Below are 12,799 nucleotides of genomic sequence, written 5' to 3' on the forward strand. Positions count from 1 at the left end.
CCAGTCTCGACATGGGCACATGCCAGTGAGGATTTTTTCTAGACTTCAGTGGAGCAACAGGAAGCCCTTCAGGCAGGATAGCTTGCCCTGTTCCTTATGGCTCTGACTCAGAGTCCAGGAATCCCATGGAATGATTGACATGATTTGATTTTGTATACAGCCTTTTCTTGGAGACTTTTGAGTTCTTCCTAGTGTCTCAAGGATGCTAGGTTTGCTGTGAGTAAAGCTCCCATTTTCCCAGCAACCTCTGGGCATAGGGGAGTGGAATGCTAGACCTCAGGCTTCCTTGGGCCATGGGGAAGAGCTGTTTAAGGAAGAAAGCAGGGAATGTGCATGTGCACAAAACAGATTGTGTTTATCTAGAAGCCCATGCAGATGGCGTTTCATGCTGTAGACTAGAAGGCCATCAGTGAAGAACTGAACTTTGTGTTTGAAATTTTCACAGGTCAAGATTGCATACGTGAACTTTGTCAACCACTGTTACGTTGACACGGAAGTGGAGATGAAAGAAATCTACACCAGTAACCACATCTGGAAGTTATTTGAGAATTTCTTGGTGGATATGGCAAGGGTAAGTTAAATGCTCTTCATGTGGGCTAAAATCATTGGTATTGATTAGTATTGATTTTGATTAAGCAGTAAATATCTAGATGAAAATTTGCAGTTAAACCAACTACATTTTGATTTAGTCTGTTTTATCCATTAAGTTGTGAATGGGTTCTAGGAGCTCATGAGTGACATTTAGCACGTTAACATAAACAAAATACCTTTTCTGGCATGTATGCAGGGACAGGTGACGTGTTTAGCTTCTGCCTTTATAAATGACCACATTTATCTGTTAATAAATGGAATTTTAGGAGCCTTGCTACATAGATTAGAGGAAACATTTGGCAGAGGCCATTTTCTATTTAACCTCTTACCGTGAATGCAATTAAAGCCACAGCTGGAGAGGGACTCGAGTGGTCTAGGAGGGACCATGATCGGGTGTCTCGTGACCCCGTCACAGTCTTCCCTGGCTTTGATAATTTGGTCATCTGGACTTTGCATACATGTTCCCCAGATGACATTCTGCTTTTACTTTGAGCCTGTTTCCTTTTTTAAATTGAGAGGTGGCATGTGGCACTAGATGGCATTTATAGATACTGTCCGGCATGTGTGTCTGCTCTGTGGAAATGAGCAAGCAACAAGGAAAGGATGCCATATACTCTTTCCTGCTTTCTCTCTGGCACAACAAATCATTATCAACACCCAGTGGCCTTTGATTTTACGTTTTTTTCAAGCAAAGCTTCATTCCATAGCACAGGTTGACCTGGAGTAACCCAGGCTAGCCTCAAACTCACAGATATCCTCCTGCCTCAGCCCCCCAAGTGTTGGGATGACAAGTGTGGGCCACCATGCCTAGCTTTCTCATTTTAGTTTTAAGAGTGACAAGATGTGAAATTTGAAGAAGGATTTTCTAGGAAGGCAGTGTATCCATAGCTCCTTAGACCTCATCCAGGGTAAGGTGACCTGTCCAGTCCCTTGGGCCTTCTTGCTTCCCCCAGTGCTGGTAGTTTATGCTTGTCTAGATGTGTTTGAGGAGGGGGATTCCCAACATCTTACAAGAACCCTTTATAGTTCATGGCATCTCTTTGACTCTTTCTGGAGGAGGGATCATGAGATGCATACACTAGAACCACCACTGTAAGCCCAGGCACCCGAGAACACCCCTGGATGACACCCTGGATCATGCACTCTTTCAGGCCAGGAAGTCCTTCTACTCAGCCAGGGTTTCCAGGTGAAATGTGTTTATTTTGCTTTTGGTGTGGTAGAGTGAGTGAGATCTTCACAGGTTTAAGTTCATGCATAGTTAGAGCCTGTCTGTTTTACATCATCTTTGTGTGACCAGCTAGAAGTCACTATGTCCTCTCTCAGCTAAATCATAGCTAGAGAAGCCACCCCGTTCTTCCACATTTAGCACATACCATTTATGCTTGTTGCCAGTGACCGGTGGAAAGCGTGGCTCGGACCAGCTGTAGGCAGCTCCCAAGTCCTCGAAGCAAAAGATAATTTCAGGGCTGCACATGCAGGAAGATGTTAAAGAGGTTCCAGAGGAGCATCTGCAGAGTTGCTTGGTGCCACAGACTGAGAAAGACCAAGGTCACATCCTCAGCAGTATAGGCTATAGCGCTAAAGTGGAGTTTATTTTCTTAAAATCAAAGAAAGCTAGTGGTAACTGCCTGTCCCAGCTACCGCTGGACCCACACACTCTTTCCACTTATGAATTCAGAAGTTGTACACACTTTGTTTTACTGAGTTTGCTTAAGTGGGTGATTATGAAGTGTCGTTTATTATGTAAAGGCTTCCAGAAACTTCCTGGAATTCCTGCCTGTCTGCTCCGAGTTGAGTGTAGAAGCGTTTGTTCCTTCAGATTCTTCTCTGTCCTCAAAGCAGGGCCCTTCTCCAGGGTGGACATAACACCACCCATACTTTCCGAAAGAGATAGTCCAGGTCAGAGGGTCCCTTCCACCCTCTGCAGAAAGGTGAAGAGCCACTGAAAACTTCCACATTCTAGTAACAAAACAACCCAGGTGGCCTTCTGGACCAGCTTTCCATGCAGATGGCTGAGCCTTGCTCCCCAGAGTCTTGGACTCAGCACTGGGGAGACAAGACATTTGAAACATTGTGACACCACAGTTGGTCCTGGGGCACCCTGAGAGCCGCTGCAGTAGGGTCTGGCAGCTAAGAGCAGGGGTGTCAACGGAATTAGACCAGGGATCGGATCCAAACTCGGCCTTTCTCTAACTGCCTTACGCATATTGGGAAAGGCACTGTAACCATGCTGCCCCTGAGTTGCCTTACAATAAATACATTTCCCCAGGGGTCCTGGAAAGAGCTAGTGAGGTAATACACAATAAGCTCTTAGTACATACTGCACTTTGCAAAGAGCTTGGTGACATTATATCATTATTAGGATTATCACAAGGCTAGGAGAAGCCTTTTGGGCAGTTTCAGGAGCTTCCCCGAGACATAAATGATATTGATGACATAATTACATTGAGAGTGAGGCAGAAACAGACTCTTCACAAAGGCAAGAGCCAGACGCTGTGTTCATGAAGTCTGAGAAACATTAACCTGGGCTTGCATGATGCTGCATATGCATGAAGCCAGACATGCATATAGCCAGACCTGAAAGATACTATGTGTGAAGCCAGGCATGCATGAAGCTGGACATGAAATAGGCTGGAAGCTGAAAAATGCATGAAGCCAGGCATGCATGAAGCCAGGCATGTATGAAGCCAGGCATGCATGAATCCAGACATGCATGAAACTAGGCATGCATGAAGCCAGACCTTCAGGGCACAAGAATGCCAATGAAGCCAGCTACATGTGAGATTGGACATGAATTAAGCTGGAAGCTGAATTTGCATGGAGCCAGGTGTCTTAGTTGGAGTTTCTATTGCTGTAAAGAGACACCATGCTGCAGCAACTCTTATAAAGGAAAACATTTAATTGGGACTGGCTTATAGGTCAGAGATTTAGTCCATTATCATCATGGCAGGAAGTATGGAGGCACTTTGGCAGACATGGTGCTGGAGAAGGAGCTAAAAGTTCTACATCCAGATCCACAGGTAGCAGGAAGAGAGAGACACTGGGCCTGGCTTGAGCATTTGAAACCTCAAAGCCCAGCCCCAAGTGACACACTTCTTCCAGCAAGGCCACACCTCCTCCAACAAGGCCACACCTCCTAATAGTGTCACTCCCTCTGACCCAAAGGAGGCCATTTTCATTCAAACCACACATCAGGTGTGCACAAAGCCAGGTAAGCATGAATTCAGGTTTATGTGAAGCCTTATGCAGACATCACTTGATATAAACTGCTGCAGAGGAAAGGCATCAAACTGAGGTGCTAACAGCAAACTTGTAAAACCCTGGAGCACCTGACTAACATCAGAGAGGAGGAACTAGAGAAGAGCTGTCCGGGAAGTTGGGTTGAGGACACTCAACGTGGCGGGAGTGGAAGAGGAGAGTCATCAGAGCATGCTGTGTGGTGTCCAGTCAGTTCTCAGCGTCTACCTGAATATTGCTAAAAGATGTCATTACCATGTTTGGCATGCTTTCGTTTTTATTTCTGCACAACTTAAAATGTAAAGATTCTTAAAGTTTTCTGTATTATAGTTTCTACCTTGATTTTGCTTGAGCAGCAACATGGGGCAGTTCAGTTAAGCAGAGATGTAGTGTATACCAGGAGCCACCGATCCTCCGTGCCAGGCCTCCTTTGAAATTATAAAGTTGTGACACTTAGGGAACCCAGATGCATAGTTTGCTAGCCAGTCCTCCGGCTTGTTACAGAGTGGGAAGGCTGCTACCCCCCCCCCCCATCTCCAGCAACTTCTCAAATGGAGCCTTCATGTCCTCCAGTGTTACCCATTCCTTACACTGATCCTCTTCTGAGTCATGTTTGGTGTGCTGTTTCCACATCTTTGGATTCCCTCTAGCCTGCCTGTGCCTACACAACTGTATTTCAGTAGAAATTTGGAGAAGAGTTTGTCTAAAGAACAAATGAAGTCGCAATGCTAGCAGCCACAGTGTCTGCTTCCTTCCCATGCTTTTCTGTGGTCAGCACGGCCAGGTCTTGGGTTCTCGGGAAGCCCTCTACAGTCACTGCTATTTGTGTCTTCTGCTTTCCTCTTCATGGCCTTCATCCCTCATGAGGGACGAGGACCCACATGTGTGGTCCAGTGAGCCAGTTCGATGGGTAGAGGAGCTGCCAAGCCTGCTGACCTAGATTCGATCCCTGTAACCCATGTGGAAGGAGAGACCAGACTCTGGCAAGTTGTTTAATAAATTTAAAAATAATTTAAAAAAGACACATAGAAAATCTTTCCTGAAAAATAGCTTTTAATAAGCTGTGTTATACGTTTTCATGTGTTCATCCTGATGTCCTGATGGAGACGGGGCCCATGAGCTGTAATACAGCACACTGGGGCAGTGGCCAAGCTATTAGACCCAGGGAAAGTTGTTGCTGTCTTTCAGACCATTAATGACAGCCCACTTTGATCTATGTTCTAATGCAGCTGAAATTGGTGCTTGTGGAGCAGAAATGCTCTCCTTCGTCTTGATAACTGCTTGTTGTTGCAGTCAGGGGACTCAGGTCATTATCAGAAGGCACCTAGACGGGTGGATGATGATCAGTGAGTCTCAGACTGTAGGTGTAGTTTTTGAAGATGTTCCCAATTCTGCCATTCCTTTCAAGACCTTACAACGGCCAGCTGTACTCTGAGTAATGTTCCGACAGAACAAAATTAGACCAAGAAATAATTTAGGATGTGTGCCCACTCAGTGTCATATCTGTCATTGCTTAACGAGACAGATCAAGATACCGTCTGTGTTTTCAGATAGATTGCTTGGGCCATTCGCTCCCTTTCCTGCTGAGTTTGGAGATAAGGTGGTAGAATGTGTATCTTCTCTAAAACATGCTTCCTCATGGGCCTTGTTAGATAGGATTAAACAGATGTTCTATGATTTTGTTGATTTTTTTAAAAGTTGTGTGGGTCATTAATAAGAGGATCATTAATAAGAGAACACTTGAAAGTGTTCTTTCTATGTGGCCCAAGAAGCCAGCATGGCAGGGGTTGAAGACGTGTCTCCTGTAGCTTTTCCCTCTCTGTGGCACCTTCTGCTCGGCTGTAATTTCACTGATGTAATTGTCATGCTGAGTTATGGTGATGACGCACGCATGCCTGCACCAGAAGACTGTTGGACAGCTCCGGATAATTGGACGGTTGCTCCTTGCTCTTCACCGTATGCTTTATGCTTCACATCGTCGGCGGTATCCATCAGTTCTCACCCCCTCCATTCATGTATGCACGGGTGCATGTGTGAGCAGGTGCATATGTAATGGGTGTGTGGAGGTTAGAGGTCAACCTGGGGTGCCATTCTCCAGAGGTACCATCCATCTTAGTTTTGGGGATGGTTTCTCACCAAATCTGTCACTGATCCAGCTAGACGCACCGGCCTGTTTCACCCCTCAGCACTGAAGTTCACGTGTGTGCCACCATACCAAGCTGCCTTTTTCTCTTTTCTGGGGGCTTCAATTTTAGCCTTTATGCTTGTAAGGCGAGTGCTGTACTGACTGAGCTCCTTCAATGCTTCATTTGTGTCCCCAGGGTCATTCATTCTGTCTCTGTCACTGTCTCTCTCTCCCACCTTACTGGCCACTCCTCTGTGTCTCCATACGTCTCTGTACGTCCAGATAGTGAGGTATGGCAGACTCAGACCTCAGACCTGATCCCTTCACTGTCCACAGAGATCCTTCACTGTCCACAGCGATCCTTCACTGTCCACAGCGATCCTTCACTGTCCACAGCGATCCTTCACTGTCCACAGCGATCCTTCACTGTCCACAGTGATCCCTTCACTGTCCACAGCGATCCCTTCACTGTCCACAGTGATCCTTCACTGTCCACAGGGATCCTTCACGGTCCACAGTGATCCCTTCACTGTCCACAGCGATCCCTTCACTGTCCACAGTGATCCTTCACTGTCCACAGGGATCCTTCACGGTCCACAGTGATCCTTTACTGTCCACAGCGATCCTTCACTGTCCACAGCGATCCTTCACTGTCCACAGTGATCTCTTCACTGTCCACAGTGATCCTTCACTGTCCACAGTGATCCCTTCACTGTCCACAGTGATCCCTTCACTGTCCACAGCGATCCCTTCACTGTCCACAGTGATCCTTCACTGTCCACAGCGATCCTTCACGGTCCACAGCGATCCTTCACTGTCCACAGTGATCTCTTCACTGTTCACAGCAATCCTTCACGGTCCACAGTGATCCCTTCACTGTCCACAGTGATCCTTCACTGTCCACAGCGATCCTTCACTGTCCACAGCGATACTTCACGGTCCACAGGCACTTGCTTCTGGGCATCAGCAACTCTCAAGTTTTGATCCCAGGCTGACTGAAGCTGGGCCCTTCTCTGATGTCTACTCTTGAGTCTAGGTGTTACATGATGTTTCCTTTTAGTTGTCTGATTTCAAACTCTTTACTCATGCTCCGCTGCAAACCTGCCCCTTCTCAAGTTGTGCCCACCTTAGCAAATGGCAGTCAGCACTCCCATTCATCCAGGCAGACATCTTGGCATCGTTTGCAAATACTACTTTGTGCCCCTACATCCGACCCTTCACCAAATGCTGCAGGTTCTAAAATACCGTAAATTTGAGGAGTTCTGAACTCTTATGTCACAATTATCCACACCTAGAGGAAGAGGAAGGCTATGTGTGCGAGGGCTGGGTCAGATCACCGCTTTTCCAAGACTCTCCTCGGACTTGTTGCCTTTCCTGGGCTCCTCTTCCTTCTCCATGCCTCCCTCTTCTCCCAGTCTCCTTGCGGCTGGTGCTCTGTCCTGTTCACAGTGGCCTCTGTCTGCTTCTCCAGAGACTTTCGTTCTAGCATCTCTGCCTTCTGAGAGGCTTGGCCCAGGATCTGCATGCCTTTTCTTTCTCATCTGTTGGATCCTGTTTTAGTTACTAAATTTTTTGTTTTTTGTCTCCATGGGCAGTATCTGGCATAAAGAACTTAAAGGAGGATTTATTTTAGCTCACAGCATTGGAGGTTCATCTGTTACAGTTGGGAGGGCTTGTGGAGGAGGCAGCTGTCCACATTATGACAGATAAGTCACATGACATATGACAGATAAGTCAGGGAAGCAGGGAAAGAGAAAGCACAGAGGACAAGAAACAGCCCTGAGTGACCTGCTTCCTCCTCTGGGCCCTACCTCCTACCACCAACTAGAAATGAACCTTTGAACGGATAATTCATATTCAAACTTTAATACTCCTTTCATACCCATCTCACATCACAAGACACGTTCAATCCATCTCTGAGAGTCTCCATAGCATTAATAGTTCCAGTGTTATTCAAAAGTCCAAATTCGGAGTTTGCTCTGAGGCTCAAGGACAACTGTAAGCCTGTGTCGAGTCCGCGCTGCCTGCTTCCACCGAGGAGGAGAGCGCACGCTTCCATTCCATGAGGATGGAATACATGAACAGCAAGGAAGGAATGGCCCGAAGCAAGACGGACACAGCAGGGCAAACGGTGGACCCTGCAGCTGTGTGTCTGGGTCAGGGCACGTGCGAGTGTGCCGTGGATTCCCATGTGCCTTCTCTCCTGGTGACTGCCTGTGACCTGGTCAACAGATGCTCCTGGTGTCTCTAGAGATGCGTGGGTTTCACCCCCACTGCCCCACATGTGGGCATTTCGAGGGCCGCCTGCAGAGACCCTCACTCTGACCCAGGGATGCCTGCCTTCCCAGGCTTTTCTTTGACATCTGGGTGAAAGGCTCCATAGCTCTGTACTTTGTATTTTTCATGCTCACAAAATCAGCATCATATGGTTGTGGTCAGGGCCTGCCGCCAGCTTCAGCAATAGCCAGGGGAGTGTGGATTGGGAGTACAGTGGCCTCATAGTGCCCGGATGTCTGGGTGTGGTAAAAGCTGGGTGAACAGCCTTATGGATGGCTTGGTGTTCCCAGGTGTCCTAGCAGCTCCTGTCTTAAGGGAATCTTGTAAACGTGTTTCCACACGTACATCCTTGAGCTGGTGATAGACAGGCTCTCTATGATTTCCTGACATCCCTCAAGATAGCATTGTCCTCATGCAAAGCACAGAGCATTTTAAACAATGATCTTGTCTACATTTCTCTCTCTGTTGTGTGAAGTACTCTGAGAAAAGCAACAAAGAGCTTATTGTGCCATACTGGCCCAGCTGGATAATCATGTGGCCGTGGCAGGGGAGGTGTGTCTGTGGCAGGGAAGGTGTGTCCGTGGCAGGGAAGGTGTGTCCGTGGCTGGGAAGGTGTGTCCGTGGCAAGGAAGGTGTGTCCGTGGCAGGGAAGGTGTGTCTGTGGCTGGGAAGGTGTGGCCGTGGCAGGGGAGGTGTGTCTGTGGCTGGGAAGGTGTGTCCGTGGCTGGGAAGGTGTGGCCATGGCAGGGAAGGTGTGTCTGTGCCTGGGAAGGTGTGTCTGTGGCTGGGAAGGTGTGTCTGTGGCTGGGAAGGTGTGTCCGTGGCAGGGAAGGTGTGTCCGTGGCAGGGGAGGTGTGTCTGTGTCAGGGAAGGTGTGTCCGTGGCAGGGGAGGTGTGGCCATGGCAGGGGAGGTGTGTCCGTGTCAGGGAAGGTGTGGCCATGGCAGGGAAGGTGTGGCCATGGCAGTGAAGGTGTGTCCGTGGCAGGGGAGGTGTGTCCGTGGCAGGGAAGGTGTGTCCGTGGCAGGGGAGGTGTGTCTGTGGCTGGGAAGGTGTGTCCGTGGCAGGGAAGGTGTGTCCGTGGCAGGGAAGGTGTGTCCGTGGCAGGGGAGGTGTGTCTGTGGCAGGGAAGGTGTGTCCGTGGCAGGGAAGGTGTGTCTGTGGCTGGGAAGGTGTGTCCGTGGCAGGGGAGGTGTGTCCGTGGCAGGGAAGGTGTGTCCGTGGCAGGGGAGGTGTTGCCGTGGCAGGGGAGGTGTGTCCGTGGCAGGGAAGGTGTGTCCGTGGCAGGGGAGGTGTTGCCGTGGCAGGGAAGGTGTGGCTGTGGCAGGGGAGGTGTGTCTGTGGTAGGGAAGGTGTGTCTGTGGCAGGGGAGGTGTGTCTGTGGCTGGGAAGGTGTGTCCGTGGCAGGGAAGGTGTGTCCGTGGCAGGGAAGGTGTGTCCGTGGCAGGGGAGGTGTGGCCGTGGCAGGGAAGGTGTGTCCGTGGCAGGGAAGGTGTGTCTGTGGCAGGGGAGGTGTTGCCGTGGCAGGGAAGGTGTGTCCATGGCTGGGAAGGTGTGACAGTGGTGTCTGGGAAGTCATGGTGGAAGGAGCAGGAAGCTGCTGGTCACATGGCATCCACACTCAGGAAACAGTGAACAGGAAGGAGACAGCTATAAAGAAGGTCCAAGTCTCCATGACCTCTTCCTCCACTGAATCTTTAACTTCTAAAGGTCCACAAGGAAGAGCATCACAGCAGGCGACCGGGATTCAGATCTGTGAGCCCCTGGGGATGTCTCTCATTCGAACCACAGTGGCTTCTCCTTTCCCTTGCCCTACTTTAAGTTGTTCCTTTTTTCACCAAACTACATGCTTTTCAAATCTTTCTGCTTTTCACTACAAACCAACACAGGCGGGAACGGCTGTGCACAGCCCCTGATGCAGACCAACACAGGCGGGGACGGCTGTGCACAGCCCCTGCTGCAAACGTTGACGTCTACTCCTTTACACACTGAAGGGAGGATTATTTTGGCTCTTGGTTTCAGGGGGTTCAGTCCCCATGGCAGGACAGCATGGCAGGCAGAGCGGCTCTCATTGCGTGATCAGGAAAACGTAGAGGGAAAGCCTGTGCTTGTGCCTTTCTCCCGTTCCTTCTCTATCCTACCAGGCTCCAGCCTGCGGCATGATACCATCCACACACTCCAGGTGGAGACAGACGTGGAGGATGTGGCACATACCAGGGAAGAAATTTACGTGCTGAGAGACAATGGTCAAATACTCTAAACGAGTCAGTGAGAAAGCAGAAGCAGCTGTGCTGATCAATACTGCAGGGCTGGGTTTGATGGGTTTAAATTGCTCATGTATAACAGAACATGTGACTGGGATGGTTCCGTGAAAAAATACTGTCCTGTAAACAGTGTGTGCTAGTTGACACAAAACTTGAAACATCTATACGCCTAGGGAATTGTAATTAAGTAAATGCTGTAGTTCAGCCTGTAGGCATGTCTGTTGGGCATTCTCTTAATTAACGATTGATGTAGGAGGACCCAGCTTACTGTGGTTGATGCCACCTGTGGGCAAGTGGTCCTGAGTTGTATAAGAAAGCAGACTGAGCAAGCCATGGAGAGAAAGCCAGTAAGCAGCGCCGTCCATGGCCTCTGCATCAGCTCCTGCCTCCAGATTCCTGCCTTGAGTTCTGACTTCCCTTCATAATAGACTGTGACCTCCAAGATGATATAAACCCTTTCCTCCCCAAGTTGCCTTTGGTCTTGATCTTAATCACAGAGATAGAAAGCAAACCAAGGAACTGTAACACAAATTTTAAAAAGTCTTATTAATAAAAAACCTGGGAGCCGAGTATTGGGGTGAATGCTGAAAGATCAGAGAAGCAGAACAAGCCACAGCTTCCTCACCTCACCAACTCCTCATTGGATCCTGTTTCCATGAATCTTCAGACTGAAAGCTTCTGAGTCCTCCTGCAAATGGATCTCAGCTGAGATTTTTTTTGAACTGACACTGTTCAAAAGCCTAAAAGCTTAAAGACCTCTAGTTCCTGGTCCTCACTCCTTATATAGCTTTCTGCTTCCTGCCATCACTTCCTGGGATTAAAGGCATGCGTCTTTCCCAAGCAGGACATGAGATCTCAAGTGCTGGGATTAAAGGCGTGTGTCACCATGCCTGGCTGTTTTCAGTGTGGCCTTGAACTCCCAGAGATCCAGATGGATCTCTGACTCTGGAATGCTAGGATTAAAGGCGTGTGCTACCACTGCCTAACCTCTATGCTTAATATAGTGACTGTTCTGTTCTCTGACCCCAGATAAGTTTAATAGGATGCACAGTATATCAACCACAAAGGAACAGTGTAAGGAATATGAAATAAAATAATTTTAGGTGTCATTAAACTGACTGAAATAATTATAAGTTGCAGGTATAGCAGTTAATCCCAGCGGGGAACACAAGGCACATTCTAGAGGTGTGGGTGGGTCAGAGGGTGTGAGAAGGGATCCAGAAAGCCCTGGAGCCTGTGCAGGGCGATGAGGTGCAGGCAGAGTGAAGTGGGTGTCTTCTCTCTGTAACTGGCCAGCACCCCCAGTTAGCTGAACCCAACCCGGCATGGAGGCAAGAGCTAGCTGCTGTTGACAGGGCTGTCCCGTGTGTCCAGGGATAATCCAGCCATTGCATTACAGAGTTATCTCAGAGGATCAGCTGAGCATGCAGTGTGGAACTGTCTCCACACCCTCATCTGACGATTTTCACTTTAAAAAACAAGCCACAGATATGAAAGGGAAATCAGTGCTGTTGTGTAATTCTTTATAATAACCAACATATGTGAATGAAGTAAAGAAAACCACATAAAAACTAGCAGGAAAGGGATAACTAAAAAAATGATTTGTAATTTTTAAAATGTGGACTTCAGACTCATTTCAAAAATAGATTCAAACATGATGGTGCATTGAAATGATCCAAATAATACAGGCTTTTCCAGGGAGAGGCCAGGTAACGGCAGCCTATGGGCATGTTTTATAGTAACAGTCTTAGGTCATTAACATATGCAAACAGATTGAAACTTAAAAAAATACATCTCGTACATAAAATAGATCATTTGATGTGATGTTGTTTTGAGCCACTTTCAACCTTAGTTTTTATTAAAGAGGCAATAAAAGTAAGCTTTAAAACTGAATAAAGAACGTTGACACTACGAATTAGTCATTATTATATCTTTCTTTCCTTCGTCCTTCCTTCCTTCCTTCCTTCCTTCCTTCCTTCCTTCCTTCCTTCCTTCCTTCATCCCCCCCCCCTTTTTCCTCTTGATAAGTCTTTTAAAGTTTTAACAAGAAAAGAGGCTTGGTTACGTCAGTGGGACCAGTGTAGGATGTAAAGTGAGAATGTTGCTGGTAGTATCTTGGAGAGCAATGGGTCCTTACAGCTTGGCAAACACTGGCTTTCATTACCCAGGCTTTTGAGTAAAGCTTTGTCTGGGTGACGTTCATTAATCTACTCACTCAAAAGAAATCTCTGGGTGGTGCTTTGCCAGTGTCCAATTCCAAGCAATACAGCACAAAGGACAGGAAATCCAGCGAGAGACCCCCCTC

The 12,799-nt window shown here is 48.0% G+C and overlaps 1 protein-coding gene across 2 annotated transcripts in view; it reads left to right on the forward strand.

The window, feature by feature from the left end:
- Itpr2 (inositol 1,4,5-trisphosphate receptor type 2) overlaps positions 1-12,799 on the forward strand; it is a 423,811-nt gene that overhangs the window by 196,599 nt on the left and 214,413 nt on the right. For both annotated transcript variants that reach the window (XM_028891637.2, XM_028891638.2), the window contains one exon: positions 446-571. In XM_028891637.2, the coding sequence (XP_028747470.1) occupies positions 446-571 (126 nt within the window). The remainder of the gene's footprint in view (positions 1-445; positions 572-12,799) is intronic.

Source organism: Peromyscus leucopus, chromosome 3 (genome assembly GCF_004664715.2).
Source record: "Peromyscus leucopus breed LL Stock chromosome 3, UCI_PerLeu_2.1, whole genome shotgun sequence".
Taxonomy (NCBI): domain Eukaryota; kingdom Metazoa; phylum Chordata; class Mammalia; order Rodentia; family Cricetidae; genus Peromyscus; species Peromyscus leucopus.